Source organism: Gobio gobio (genome assembly GCF_949357685.1).
Source record: "Gobio gobio genome assembly, chromosome: 23".
Lineage (NCBI taxonomy): Eukaryota > Metazoa > Chordata > Actinopteri > Cypriniformes > Gobionidae > Gobio > Gobio gobio.
The window spans coordinates 43,758,830-43,774,469 of NC_137119.1; the positions used below are offsets into that span (position 1 = coordinate 43,758,830).

The 15,640-nt window shown below is 41.8% G+C and overlaps 1 protein-coding gene across 1 annotated transcript in view; it reads right to left on the reverse strand.

The window, feature by feature from the left end:
- sspo (SCO-spondin) overlaps nucleotides 1-15,640 on the reverse strand; it is a gene marked incomplete at both ends in the record, with an annotated part of 194,732 nt that overhangs the window by 98,888 nt on the left and 80,204 nt on the right. Inside the window, 9 exon segments of the mRNA XM_079806852.1 lie at nucleotides 714-836; nucleotides 908-1,099; nucleotides 2,395-2,559; nucleotides 2,640-2,786; nucleotides 9,097-9,217; nucleotides 10,446-10,612; nucleotides 12,678-12,833; nucleotides 12,908-13,165; nucleotides 14,778-14,919. Coding sequence (XP_079662978.1) covers nucleotides 714-836; nucleotides 908-1,099; nucleotides 2,395-2,559; nucleotides 2,640-2,786; nucleotides 9,097-9,217; nucleotides 10,446-10,612; nucleotides 12,678-12,833; nucleotides 12,908-13,165; nucleotides 14,778-14,919 — 1,471 coding nt within the window.

Sequence of the window (15,640 nt, forward strand, 5' to 3'; positions counted from 1 at the left end):
TTTACAATTTTAAAAACATTTGATAAATGTAAATATTTAAAATTAATAATACAATTTTGTTAATTATTTTATTATTATATAATTACTATAATAAACAATTATTTATTATTATTATTATTAAAATGATACATTAAAATAATTAAGAATTTTCCTTTTCAAATGAATGTAATATATGATTAAAATAATCTATACAATTGTAATTATCAATTATTAATCTTAATTATTTCATTTTCAAATTGTATATATAATTGTTATTATTAGTAGTATTATTTGAATAACATTTAATTAACTATTATTATTAATTACTGTAATAGTTCACTATTTATTGTTATGTAAATATGAATGTGTAATTGTAATAAATAATACTATTTACAATTTTAAAAACCATTTAATAAATGTAAATATTTAAAATGTATAATACAATTTTGTTAATTATTTTATTATTATATAATTACTATAATAAACAAGTATTTATTATTATTAAAATGATGCATTAATTAAGAATTTAACTGAATGTAAATGAATGTATTTAAATGAATGTAATATATTATTAAAATAATTTAATACAAAATTAATTATAGCTTGTTAATTATTTATATAATTGTTATTATTATAAAATATATAAAAATAATACATTAAATATTTTTAAATAATTGATAGTATAAATGATTATGATTTGAACTGTAATAAATGATGTTAGAGTATGATCTGACCTGTAGTGCAGTTTAATGTGCAGTTCCTCTCAGAATGGAGGTCAGAGCAGGTCACATGACAGGCGTCCATGTTTCCGGCCACACAGTCGGACTCCTTCACCAGGATCATCCCTCCGGTGCATCCTGAAGGAAACAGCTCAGCTCAGCTCAATGATCTACAGATGTAAACCTGCTGTGATCGGAGCAGCGCTCACCGCTCTGCGTGTGTGTGTCCGGCCCGCAGGACTGCGTGTGACATGCGTGTGTTTGTCTGCTCATCCCGTCACAGTCTCTCCCGCCGTTCTTGGGCGGAGGATTGGAGCAGGTCCTGTTCCTCACCATCAGTCCTCCACCACAGGGGACATCACAGCCTGACCACGGGGTCCACTCGGACCACTGACCGTCCACTGAGACAGAGGACACCAATGCAGTGTGTGTTACAGTGTGTTATCAGGGTTCCCACTCTTTCATCAACGCCAGATTCAAGCACTTTTTAAAGCACCTTTTATTTTCAATCAAGCACAATAAATACGATAAAGGTGTGTGTGTTACTGCCAATATATCAAATACCTACTGTACCTGTGTCTATCATTAATGCAGTAACATTATATGCACATATACTAACAACTAAAATACAATTTCCAATTAGGAAAAATGTACAATTGTTTTTGATTTGATTGGTTTTCTCGAATATTTTGACAATGACGAGCGATGACGGACCAATGAGGCTCAGATGAACGCACACACCTCTGCTTCTGACGTGCGCTGCGCCACTGCGGATTGACGAACACGCTGATTAAAAGACGGAACGAAGTCGAAGCCTCCAGCCAGTTTCATATGCTTATTTTTTAGGGGGGCTGGGGCAGATATAATGCTTGTCAATGGAGATGAATTCTATTAGAGTAAAAAAAACATGAACAGACAACTTCAAATTAAACCCGCGGCTCGTGGCGACACATTGATGTCTTAAGACATGAAACGAACGGTTTCTGAGAGAAACCCAACGGTATTTATGCAAATATATCACCTCATATCAGACGAATGTCTTCAGCTCTGCAGACTGCCATCACTTCCTGTGAGTGAGGTCAAAATAGCGGCCGGGTCATAGATATATATATAGATTCCTCATTAGTGCCTGCGTGGATCATGGCGTGGATCGCTCGAATGAGGTATCTACGTATATATCTATGAGCCGGCCTCTATTTTGACCTCACTCACAGGAAGTGATGGCAGTCTGCAGAGCTGAAGCGTTCGTCTGATATGAGGTGATATATTTGCATAAATACCGTTGGGTTTCTCTCAGAAACCGATCGTTTCGTGTCTTAAGACATCAATGTGTCGTCACGAGCCGCAGGGTTTAATTTGAAGTTGTCTGTCCATGTTTTTTTTAAATTATAATAGAATTCGTCTCCATTGAGAAGCATTATTTGAGTGACACACAGCAACGGTTGGAGTTAAAAATCTTCATTTGTGTTCTACTGAAGAAACGAAGACACCTACATCTTGGATGCCTTAGGGGTAAGCAGAAAAACTTCAAATTTTCATTTTTGGGTGAACTATCCCTTTAACAAAAATGCAGTTCATGCTTCATTCAAGCACTTTCAAGGACCTATGTTTGTTTTCAAGTACTTTCCAGGCCTTGAATCCATGTGCCTGAAGTACTTTAAGAAGCGTGGGAACCCTGGTTATGGTCTGCTCGTACCTGGACAGGCGCGCAGGAAACACGGCCAGCTGTCGAACTGGGCTCCGCCGCAGGACCCCCCCGGCCGGGCGTCTCTCAGGATGTTCCTCTGCCGGAAAAGCGAGCCCAGACCACAGGACACGGTGCACTGACTCCAGGACGTCCAGGGAGACAGAACGCAGTCGACTGGGGAACACACACAGACCTCTCTCAATCCCACAATCCACCTGACCTGAATCTGACCTGAGATCTGTTCCTGGACTCACAGCAGTCGTTCTCATCCGAGCCGTCGGCACAGTCTCTGTGGAGGTCACATCTCTTCTCTGAGCTCACACACTCGCCGCTCCAGCAGCTGAACTGTTTGGAGGAGCAGAGTTTGGGCACCAGGGGGCGCTGAGAGGGGGTGACCGACCCTGAGGACAGAGAGAGGACAGTGATACTCATGAGTCTGAGGAGAGAGGTCAGTGATACTCATGTGTCTGAGGGGAGAGAGGTCAGTGATACTCATGAGTCTGAGGAGAGAGAGGTCAGTGATACTCGTGTGTCTGAGGAGAGAGAGGTCAGTGATACTCATGAGTCTGAGGAGAGAGAGGTCAGTGAATCTCATGTGTCTGAGGAGAGAGAGGTCAGTGAATCTCATGAGTCTGAGGAGAGAGAGGTCAGTGAATCTCATGTGTCTGAGGAGAGAGAGGTCAGTGATACTCATGAGTCTGAGGAGAGAGAGGTCAGTGATACTCATGAGTCTGAGGAGAGAGGTCAGTGATACTCGTGTGTCTGAGGAGAGAGAGGTCAGTGATACTCATGAGTCTGAGGAGAGAGAGGTCAGTGAATCTCATGTGTCTGAGGAGAGAGAGGTCAGTGAATCTCATGAGTCTGAGGAGAGAGAGGTCAGTGAATCTCATGTGTCTGAGGAGAGAGAGGTCAGTGATACTCATGAGTCTGAGGAGAGAGAGGTCAGTGAATCTCATGAGTCTGAGGAGAGAGAGGTCAGTGAATCTCATGAGTCTGAGGAGAGAGAGGTCAGTGAATCTCATGTGTCTGAGGAGAGAGAGGTCAGTGATACTCGTGTGTCTGAGGAGAGAGAGGTCAGTGATACTCATGTGTCTGAGGAGAGAGAGGTCAGTGATACTCATGTGTCTGAGGAGAGAGAGGTCAGTGATACTCATGTGTCTGAGGAGAGAGAGGTCAGTGATACTCATGTGTCTGAGGAGAGAGAGGTCAGTGATACTCGTGTGTCTGAGGAGAGAGAGGTCAGTGATACTCATGTGTCTGAGGAGAGAGAGGTCAGTGATACTCATGAGTCTAAGGAGAGAGAGGTCAGTGATACTCATGTGTCTGAGGAGAGAGAGGTCAGTGATACTCGTGTGTCTGAGGAGAGAGAGGTCAGTGATACTCATGTGTCTGAGGAGAGAGAGGTCAGTGATACTCGTGTGTCTGAGGAGAGAGAGGTCAGTGATACTCATGTGTCTGAGGAGAGAGAGGTCAGTGATACTCATGAGTCTAAGGAGAGAGAGGTCAGTGATACTCATGTGTCTGAGGAGAGAGAGGTCAGTGATACTCATGAGTCTGAGGAGAGAGGTCAGTGATACTCATGTGTCTGAGGAGAGAGAGGTCAGTGATACTCATGAGTCTAAGGAGAGAGAGGTCAGTGATACTCATGTGTCTGAGGAGAGAGAGGTCAGTGATACTCGTGTGTCTGAGGAGAGAGAGGTCAGTGATACTCGTGTGTCTGAGGAGAGAGAGGTCAGTGATACTCATGTGTCTGAGGAGAGAGAGGTCAGTGATACTCGTGTGTCTGAGGAGAGAGAGGTCAGTGATACTCATGTGTCTGAGGAGAGAGAGGTCAGTGATACTCATGAGTCTGAGGAGAGAGAGGTCAGTGATACTCATGTGTCTGAGGAGAGAGAGGTCAGTGATACTCATGTGTCTGAGGAGAGAGAGGTCAGTGATACTCATGTGTCTGAGGAGAGAGAGGTCAGTGATACTCGTGTGTCTGAGGAGAGAGAGGTCAGTGATACTCATGTGTCTGAGGAGAGAGAGGTCAGTGATACTCGTGTGTCTGAGGAGAGAGAGGTCAGTGATACTCATGTGTCTGAGGAGAGAGAGGTCAGTGATACTCATGAGTCTGAGGAGAGAGAGGTCAGTGATACTCATGTGTCTGAGGAGAGAGAGGTCAGTGATACTCGTGTGTCTGAGGAGAGAGAGGTCAGTGATACTCATGTGTCTGAGGAGAGAGAGGTCAGTGATACTCGTGTGTCTGAGGAGAGAGAGGTCAGTGATACTCATGTGTCTGAGGAGAGAGAGGTCAGTGATACTCATGTGTCTGAGGAGAGAGAGGTCAGTGATACTCATGAGTCTAAGGAGAGAGAGGTCAGTGATACTCATGTGTCTGAGGAGAGAGAGGTCAGTGATACTCGTGTGTCTGAGGAGAGAGAGGTCAGTGATACTCATGTGTCTGAGGAGAGAGAGGTCAGTGATACTCGTGTGTCTGAGGAGAGAGAGGTCAGTGATACTCATGTGTCTGAGGAGAGAGAGGTCAGTGATACTCATGAGTCTAAGGAGAGAGAGGTCAGTGATACTCATGTGTCTGAGGAGAGAGAGGTCAGTGATACTCATGAGTCTGAGGAGAGAGGTCAGTGATACTCATGTGTCTGAGGAGAGAGAGGTCAGTGATACTCATGAGTCTAAGGAGAGAGAGGTCAGTGATACTCATGTGTCTGAGGAGAGAGAGGTCAGTGATACTCGTGTGTCTGAGGAGAGAGAGGTCAGTGATACTCGTGTGTCTGAGGAGAGAGAGGTCAGTGATACTCATGTGTCTGAGGAGAGAGAGGTCAGTGATACTCGTGTGTCTGAGGAGAGAGAGGTCAGTGATACTCATGTGTCTGAGGAGAGAGAGGTCAGTGATACTCATGAGTCTGAGGAGAGAGAGGTCAGTGATACTCATGTGTCTGAGGAGAGAGAGGTCAGTGATACTCATGTGTCTGAGGAGAGAGAGGTCAGTGATACTCATGTGTCTGAGGAGAGAGAGGTCAGTGATACTCGTGTGTCTGAGGAGAGAGAGGTCAGTGATACTCATGTGTCTGAGGAGAGAGAGGTCAGTGATACTCGTGTGTCTGAGGAGAGAGAGGTCAGTGATACTCATGTGTCTGAGGAGAGAGAGGTCAGTGATACTCATGAGTCTGAGGAGAGAGAGGTCAGTGATACTCATGTGTCTGAGGAGAGAGAGGTCAGTGATACTCATGTGTCTGAGGAGAGAGAGGTCAGTGATACTCATGAGTCTGAGGAGAGAGAGGTCAGTGATACTCATGTGTCTGAGGAGAGAGAGGTCAGTGATACTCATGAGTCTGAGGAGAGAGAGGTCAGTGATACTCATGTGTCTGAGGAGAGAGAGGTCAGTGATACTCATGTGTCTCATGTGGCACAACGTCCGTGTTAGAGCCCAACCGATATATCGGCAGGACGATATTATCGGCCGATATCAGGCATTTTCCAAACTATGGGTATCAGCATTTATGATGGCCGATATAAAAAATAAATAAAAAAAACGGAAGAAACACCGCTCAACCACATTATGAGTGTTGGCGCTTCATAGTTTGTCCACCAGTGGGCGCTCTACAACGTGCCGGCTGGCAACTCCAGCTGATCCAGAGTCATGCTGCGCCGCATTCACAACACAACTGAGATCATCCATGAAGTGCATGGTAAGCTGGCACGAGACATGTACATTGCTTATATAACATTGAAAAGAGCATCCCCATCAGTTCTCTTAACTCAAATAAGCATGACGAAATTCCAGTTTTGCCAAGTCCAGTTTTGCTGTTACATGTAAGCCAAGAGTGAAATGGAATTAGCTAGTGTGGCATCATAAGAGGGCGTGTTTTAGAAGGCAGATACATTGCTCTAAGATGGCTGGAGCAAAAGGGCATCTTGTAAGAACTACCCTTCTCAGGTTACCCCACGTGGACACTAGGAGGCAAGATGGCTGCCTGTTAAGGACTACAAAACCCAGGCTGCCTGAGAGAGCAGCTGCAGCTAATCAGACCAGGAACAGGATATAACTGGAGGTGTGTGGCTGTGAGGGGAGTCGATCGTGAGCCAAGGAAAGACTAAGTTGTTTGTTGTGAGCTGAAGATATTTAAGTTGATACTATTTTTGTTTAATGATTAAAAAACACACACCTGCATACTGAAGAGACTGTTGAAGTGGTGTTTTTCTGGGCAACTACACAAGTCAAAGATCCTGAACCTCTCATGGTGCCACATATGGTGGAGAATGCAGGAACATGTGGATGACTGCTGATGTTCCAGAGTGAAGTGGAGGACCTTACCGGCCTGTTTTCTAAGCTAAGTACACAGTCAATTGATGGTAAAATGGAAGACTTACTGAAAACAATGATAGAAAGTAGTAAAATCCAGCACCAAATCCAAGCGGCTTTACTGGAGGAACAAAAGAGGGCTAATAACCTTAAAGTTAAAGAATTGGAACTGAAACGAGCCCAAGATGTTAGCAGGATACGGGCTAGTGACTTTATTCCTAAAATGGGAGAGAATGATGATGTTGAAGCTTACCTGCATGCCTTTGAAAGCACTGCTGTTAGAGAAAAATGGCCAAAAGATCAATGGGCCAAAATTTTGGCACCATTTTTATCTGGAGAGTCACAGAAGGCATTCCTAGACTGGCCAATAGTTATGACTCCTTAAAGAAAGAAATATTAAGTCGTAGTGGCTTTACAGAGTTTGGGAGGGCACAAAGGTTCCATGCATGGTGCTCCAAGAAGGAACAGCCACCGCGTACACAGATGCATTAGTTAATGCGCCTTGCTAAGAAGTGGTTAGAGCCCGATAGGCGCTCCGCATCAGAGGTTATTGATTCCTTGGTGTTGGACAGGTTTGTGAGAGCCTTACCCCTTGAAGCCAAACGATTTGTCTGTCAGAATAACCCAAGTTCACCCCAAGAAATGATAGAAGCTGTCGAAAGATTCCAAGCCAGTGCAGACATGCTGAACACACGGTTCCCAATCAGTGCACAGCCCCAACAAAAGTTATCCCCTAGAGCCCCTACCCCTAGGTGGGCTAGTCCACAGGGGAGAAGGCCCAGCCAGCAAGAATCCCCAGTTGAAAGCACGTCGTATAAACTGAGAACGTGTTTCAAGTGTGGGGAAGTAGGACACATTTCGTGGCAGTGGAATCAGGCAGATGAGCCTATGCCAACAGCAGAGAGTTCAAGTGGCTTGAAAAATAACCTCTTTGCTGCCTTATTGGGGACCTCTGCGTTCCAAGCCATGACGTGCCCTGTATATGTCAATAGCCAAGATGTAGAGGCATTATTAGACTCTGGAAGCATGATTACCCTGGTTCACAAATCATTGGTCAACCCAAAGCAAGTCTCACCAGAAAACCCAGTTCCAGTTTCGTGTGTACATGGGAATACCTGCACATACCCCACATCTGCAGTAACACTAATCACAACTAAAGGGAAGTATGAAATTCGAGCTGGGGTGGTGGATTCCCTGCCGGTACAGGTACTGATTGGTCGAGATTGCCCTGTGTTTCACATGTTGTGGCAAGATGTACAAAACAAGGAGAACAAGAGAACCACAGCGGCTCCGGGGTAAAAGTAGACAAAAGATAATAAATCATGTAAATCAAAATGTTCAAAGTCTAATACACCATTGCCTTCCAGTGCAAACATGGACAGATTGGGGAGACAACCCAGAAGAGACAGAGTCTGCTTCAGAACAAGCAGATGAGCCACCACAACAGCCCATCACCCAGAGGAGGGTACAGATACAGTCTGAGGAGCCGGGGTCAACCCAAGGAAGTGAGAGCGGTCCAGAAGTGCCAGGGCGTCAGATGTTAACAGGCCAGTATGGAACAGCCCAACTAAATGACCCAACGTTCATTAATGCTTTAAAAAATGTGAGAGTAGTGGATGGGGTAGCTACCAGTGGTCTCCCAATAGCCTACCCATATTTTGCAATCAAGAAAGGGTTGCTCTACCAAATAAAGAAAGAAGGAGAGGAGACGATAGAGCAGTTGCTTGTGCCTCAAACCCATAGGGCCACAGTACTGCAATTAGCCCACACTCATCTGCTGGGGGCACATTTAGGGGTGGAAAAAAACATAGAAAGAGTGTTAAAACGGTTCTTTTGGCCTGGTGTGCATAAGGAAGTAGAGAATTACTGCCGTAGTTGTCCGGAGTGTCAGCATTCAGCTCCAAAGCCTCATTTTCGTAGTCCCTTGATTCCTCTACCCATCATCGAAACCCCCATTTGAGAGGATTGGGATGGACATTGTGGGGCCACTCTCAAAGAGCGGCAGGGGTCACCAATATATTTTGGTGGTGGTAGACTATGCCACCCGCTACCCTGAAGCGGTGCCATTAAGGAAAGCCACAACAAAACAAATTGCCAAGGAACTATTCCTGATAAGTAGTAGAGTGGGTATCCCAAAAGAAATTCTTACAGACCAGGGGACCCCATTCATGTCTCGAGTAATGAAAGAGCTCTGCACCCTCCTAAAGATAAAGCAGATAAGAACATCAGTGTACCACCCACAGACAGATGGCCTTGTAGAACGTTTTAATAAGACCCTCAAGCAAATGCTTCGTAAGACCATTGACAAGGATGGCAGAAACTGAGATCAACTCTTACCCTATCTTTTGTTCTCAATTAGAGAAGTGCCGCAAGCCTCCACAGGGTTCTCCCCTTTTGAACTTTTGTACCCATACAAGCCAAGAGGTCTGCTGGATATAGCAAAGGAAGCATGGGAGGAACAGCCTTGCCATCATAGGTCTTTTGTTGAGCATGTGGGGGAAATGAGAGACAGAATGGCAGCCATTTACCCTATTGTTAGAGAACACATGGAGAAAGCACAACGGGAGCAGCAAATTATATGTAACCGCCCAGCTCAGCCAAGAGAATTTCAGCCTGGAGACCGAGTGAATTAGTGCTGGTGCCCACAGTAGAGTGCAAATTTCTAACCACTTGGAAGGGACCCTTTGAGGTCATGGAAAGGGTAGGGGAGGTAAATTACAGGGTTAGGCAACCAGGCAAGAGAAAGCCTGACCAAATATATCATGTCAACCTCTTGAAACGCTGGCACCCTAGAGACGTGATGATGTGCTCTCTTTCCCCAAGGAAACCCAGTGACCCAGCACGAGAAGAAGTCAGGCTGAGCCCAGATCTGAACCCACAACAAAGACAGGAGGTGATGGAGCTAGTGGATCGTGACAAAAATGTGTTTTCCCCAGTTCCAGGCCATACTAGAATAATCCAGCATGAGATCCATACTGTCCCGGGGAAAACTGTACAGCAGCGTCCTTACAGAATTCCAGAGGCCAGACGAGAAGCCATCAAGGAAGAGGTGAAGAAAATGTTAGAGTTAGGGGTCATAGAGGAGTCTCAGAGTGCATGGTCAAGCCCTATTGTGATGGTCCCCAAGCCAGACGGTACAGTAAGGTTCTGCAACGACTTTAGGAAATTAAATGAGATATCAAAGTTTGATGCATACCCTATGCCCCACATTGATGAATTGATTGTCAGGCTAGGTAAAGCCCGCTTCATTACAACATTAGACCTAACAAAAGGCTACTGGCAAGTTCCCTTATCTCCAGATTCCAAGGAGAAGACTGCTTTTGCAAAACCAGAGGGGCTATACCATTATACTCATTTACCCTTTGGCCTGCACGGGGCACCGGCCACTTTCCAAAGGCTCATGAACCGTGTTCTTCAACCCCATCAGCGGTATGCGGCTGCTTATTTAGATGATGTGGTTATCCACAGCTCAGACTGGGAAAGCCATCTTGAATTGGTACAGAAGGTACTGGATTACCTCAGAGAGGCGGGCTTGACTGCAAACCCCAAAAAATTTAAAATTGCCTACAGCGAAACTGAGTATCTGGGCTACACAATAGGCAGGGGTTCGGTACAACCTCAAGAAGCCAAAGTTGGGGCAATTAAAAACTGGCCTAGACCACAAACCAAGAAACAAGTCTTTCCTGGGCCTGGCCAATTACTATAGGAGGTTTGTGCCTAACTTTTCCAGTCTGGTTGCACCCATCACAGAACTAACCTCTAACAGACACTCCAGAATGGTAAAATGGAGCAAAGAGGCAGAGGAGGCCTTCTCCAAGTTAAAGATGATGTTGTGTTCCAGACCAATCTTGAAATCCCCAGACTTCACAAAAGAATTCATAGTGCAGACTGATGCCTCTGAGGTGGGTCTAGGAGCAGTCCTTTCTCAAACACATGAAGGTGAGGAACATCCTGTACTTTACATCAGTAGGAAATTGGCAAAGCACGAGAAAAATTATGCCACAATTGAGAAGGAGTGTCTGGCTGTTAAATGGGCCCTAGAGACACTCAAGTACTACTTACTGGGGAGGAGATTTGTATTAATAACAGACCATGCACCACTGCAATGGATGGCCCGGAATAAGGAGAGCAATGGCAGAATAACTAGATGGTTTTTGAGTCTGCAAGCATTCAACTTCTCTGTTAAAGATCCTGAAACTCTCATGGTGCCACACTAGTAAGTTATAGCGTGACCGTTTCACAGCATGAGACGAATCATTGCTTCCCTGCCCGTTATTTTGAAAAAGTATGTTTTACAATATTTTGCAGTATGACGTTGTCCATTTCGAAATTATGTCTTATCATAGACTTTAGCTGACCACAAAGCTAGCTAATGCCATGGCTGTCAGTGGAAGAGCGCTAACATTAATGCGCTTGGGAATCACAACAAACTTATTCTGCCTAAATAAAGTAATGATTACTGTATTTATAACTAGTATATTTGTAGTTCCAGTCCCTGCATTGTAAGTTATGCACACGAGGAGTGAACGAAAGTGCGTTGCAGCATTAACGAGTCGGATAATGGATTTACTGCACTTTAGAAGGCAGGCTGCTTATATTATATTTTGCTGTTGTTATTTATCAGAACTGAACTGATCTTCCAGTCTTTCTCAAAGTTATATTTATGAAGCTTACCACGTCTATTAATACTGGTAACTTAGATTTTTGTTTTGTTTTTGTTATTGTGTTTTCATCCAAAGGACTTAAAGTTTCACATCTTAAGCTTGTATTTTTAACCCTTTGGGGTACTTGGGGTCAAAAATGACCCGAAGCTTTTTATAAAATGTTTTTAAAAATCTTAGCTTCTTTGGAATGGTCCGAAACTTGGTGATTTTATTGGTATATGAACACCCAAAACAATTGGGGACAGGATTGGTGACAAGGGGTGAATCACTAAAACAGACAAAAAAACTCTCTCTCACACACACACACAAAAACACAATTAGCTTTTGGAATGGCACGCGTTCATTTGTGTGTTTTTGTGTGTGTGTGTGTGAGTTTTTTTGTCTGTTTTGCTTCACTGTTGAGTCCTTTTTTTCTGCATCCTGGCTTATTTGTAGATTGTATGCACAAAAAAAACTAATTCCCATTCATTTCCTATGGGGGTCATTTTTGACCCGAAGGTCCTGAGTGTGACTATTTTTTTACGACCACTTAGACTTTTCAAATCCTGTCCCCATTTTTTTGGGGTGTTCATATACCAAGTACCAATAAAGTCACCAAGTTTCGGACCATTCCGATGAAGCTACTATTTTTAACATTTTTTTATAAAACGCAAGATCCACTATAGTGGTAAAAATGTGCTATTGCGTGATAAAAATGCTCAGTGTGTCCACCGGATGGCACCGATCTCATTTAAAAAATTGCTTTCATGAGGCCTAGGCTTGACTCTAAAATGAAATGCAGCGTTAAAAAAAAAATTATATATATACATTTTTTTAATTATATTCAATGGGAAAAATGGGTTATAATTATTGCATAAATATTCATTATAAATTATAAATCATAAAATTATCTCAAAACACCAAAAAATAAAATAAAAAATATTATTGAACAAAAAAATATTCCATTGATTTTACTCAAATCTTTTTTATCTTAATCCCGCCCTCCGGGTCATTTTTGACCCGAGGTCCTGAGTGTGACCCATAAATGAAGAACCCCAGAGGGTTAATACATTTTATTTATCAGAATTGTAATATATTTTTATGTTTCTCTGTTCTGTTGTGACAATAAAACAAACAAGTTTATTTTTAAACTGCATTATCATATTATTTTAGAGATTCATGAATAACTACAAATAACTAATGTAAGGGAAAGTTTTTTTTTACGCGTTTCTGTTATATATATCGGCCGATATATCGGAATATCAGATTTTCAAATCACCAAATATCGGTATCGGCCTTAAAAATCCATTATCGGTCGGGCTCTAGTGCGTGTGCTTTGTTTTTACCACAGCGGTCTTCATCTGATCCGTCGGGACAGTCCTCGCGGCCGTCACACACCAGCTCAGCTTCCACACAGCCGAACGTCCTGCAGGAAAACTGTCCTTCCACACACAGGACTCTGGGTAATTCATCATCATAGGGTGTAGATGCATCCCACAACCCTTGAAAAAAGAAAAATACACATTTACTTTTGCCACTGACCAGCACCTGAGGTGTCAAGCACAGAAACACGCACCTGTCCTGTTGGAGTAGGGTGTGGTCAGAATATGGACGCCCGGTTGTCCCGTCGGGCCGACACCAGGTGGCGCTGTTGTGATGTGGGTGGGCGGAGCCACGCCTGGGCTGCCGTCCTGTGGACTCCTGGTGTGAAGTCCTGGAGCTCCAGATGTGTAGTTATAGTAGCCGGGACGTCCTGTTGGTCCGGTGTGGTTCTGTAATCCCGGTCCACCAGGGGGCGCTGTGGTCACTTCACTACTGGGTGTGACCAACTCATCTGACAACAACAAATATATATGTTACTGATATAATATACTGCATAATATTATACATTATGTAACGCATAATGTACTTCATTAAGTAAATGAAGCCCACTTTTTAGGACCATAAATATTTTTCATGACAATTAGTTACATTTCTCATTCAAATATTGTTTAAAATGTATTAATTTAATAAATGCATTCATTTTTTTAATTATATTGCATGCATAGATCATAGTGTAATTTATGTGGCTATTTATTTATATGAAAAAATAATTATATTATTTATTATGCCTATTAATTATTATTCATAATGCCAATTTAGAACATTTCTCATTACTGGAATGTGAAAAAAATATAATATAAAATGTATTAATTTTAATACATGCATTCGTTTATAAATTATACTGCATGCATAGATCATAGTGTTATTAATTTTAAAAATATTTAAAATAATGATATTATTTATTATGCCAATTAAGTACATTTCTCATTACTGGTTTGTGAAAAAATATAATTTAAAATGTATTCATTTTAATAAATGCATTTGTTTATATTATGTTATTGCATGCATACATCATAGTGTTATTAGTTCTGGCTATTTATTTATTAAAAAATAAATATACTAAAAATACTTATATTATTTATTATGCCAATTAATTATTATATATTATGCCTATTCATTATTTTTTATAATGCCAATTAATTATTATTTATTATGCCTATTAATTATTATGCCAATTAATTATTATTTATGATGACAATTAATTATTATTTATTATGCCAATTAATTATTATTTATTATGCCTATTAATTATCATGCTAATTAATTATTATTTATTATGCCAATTCATTATTATTTATGATGCCAATTCATTATTATTTATTATGCCAATTAATTATTATTTATGCCAATTAATTATTATGCCAATTAATTATTATTTATTATGCATATTAATTATTATGCCAATTAATTATTATTTATTATACATATTAATTATTATTTATTATGCCAATTAATTATTATTTATTATGCCTTTTTATTATATATTATGCCAATTAAGTACATTTCTCATTACTGGAATGTGAAAAAATATGATTTAAAATGTACACATTTTAATAAATGCATTCATTTATAAATTATATTGCATGCATATATCAAAGTAATATTAATTTGGCTATTTATTAATTTAAAATATATATTAAAAATAATGATATTATATATATATATATATATATATATATATATATATATATATATATATATATATATATATATATATATATATATATATATATATATATATATATATATATATATATATATATATATATATATATATATAATTATTTCATACAATTTATTAGAAAACTATATTAAATATATATACATTTAAAAAAATGTTATAGTAATAAAATATGACAAAAACACAAAACAAAATGACTAAACTTTAAAAAAGGAAAATATAAAAATAATAATTATTGAAAACTATAATATGATATCAAAGTTCGGTGTTTAAATGTGTTTCATGAAAATAATGTAACAGAAGTAGTTGTAATTTTCTTCCTTGTTTATTCTCAGGTATGACCCATGAGCTGGACTGATTCTCCAGCTGTCTCCGGCCTCACCTCCTCTACAGCCCAGGACTTCCACACGCAGATAGAAAGTGGGCCGAAACTCTACAGGAATGATCCGGAGAAAGCGAGCTCTGACCAGTCTGTCCAACCACCGCGTGACAGGCGTCCGCCCGACCATCCTCACCTCGAAAATCTGCCACAGACATCACAGTTAACTAGATGTACAGATGCATCAGCTGAAGCTCAGAGCTCAGGCCACACATTACCTGTGGAGGAGAGCCTCTGTCTCCAGCATCAGCTGAAGCTCAGGGCTCAGGCCACACATTACCTGTGGAGGAGAGCCTCTGTCTCCAGCATCAGCTGAAGCTCAGAGCTCAGGCCACACATTACCTGTGGAGGAGAGCCTCTGTCTCCAGCATCAGCTGAAGCTCAGAGCTCAGGCCACACATTACCTGTGGAGGAGAGCCTCTGTCTCCAGCATCAGCTGAAGCTCAGAGCTCAGGCCACACATTACCTGTGGAGGAGAGTCTCTGTCTCCAGCATCAGCTGAAGCTCAGGGCTCAGGCCACACATTACCTGTGGAGGAGAGCCTCTGTCTCCAGCATCAGCTGAAGCTCAGAGCTCAGGCCACACATTACCTGTGGAGGAGAGCCTCTGTCTCCAGCATCAGCTGAAGCTCAGAGCTCAGGCCACACATTACCTGTGGAGGAGAGCCTCTGTCTCCAGCATCAGCTGAAGCTCAGGGCTCAGGCCACACATTACCTGTGGAGGAGAGCCTCTGTCTCCAGCATCAGCTGAAGCTCAGGGCTCAGGCCACACATTACCTGTGGAGGAGAGCCTCTGTCTCCAGCATCAGCTGAAGCTCAGGGCTCAGGCCACACATTACCTGTGGAGGAGAGCCTCTGTCTCCAGCA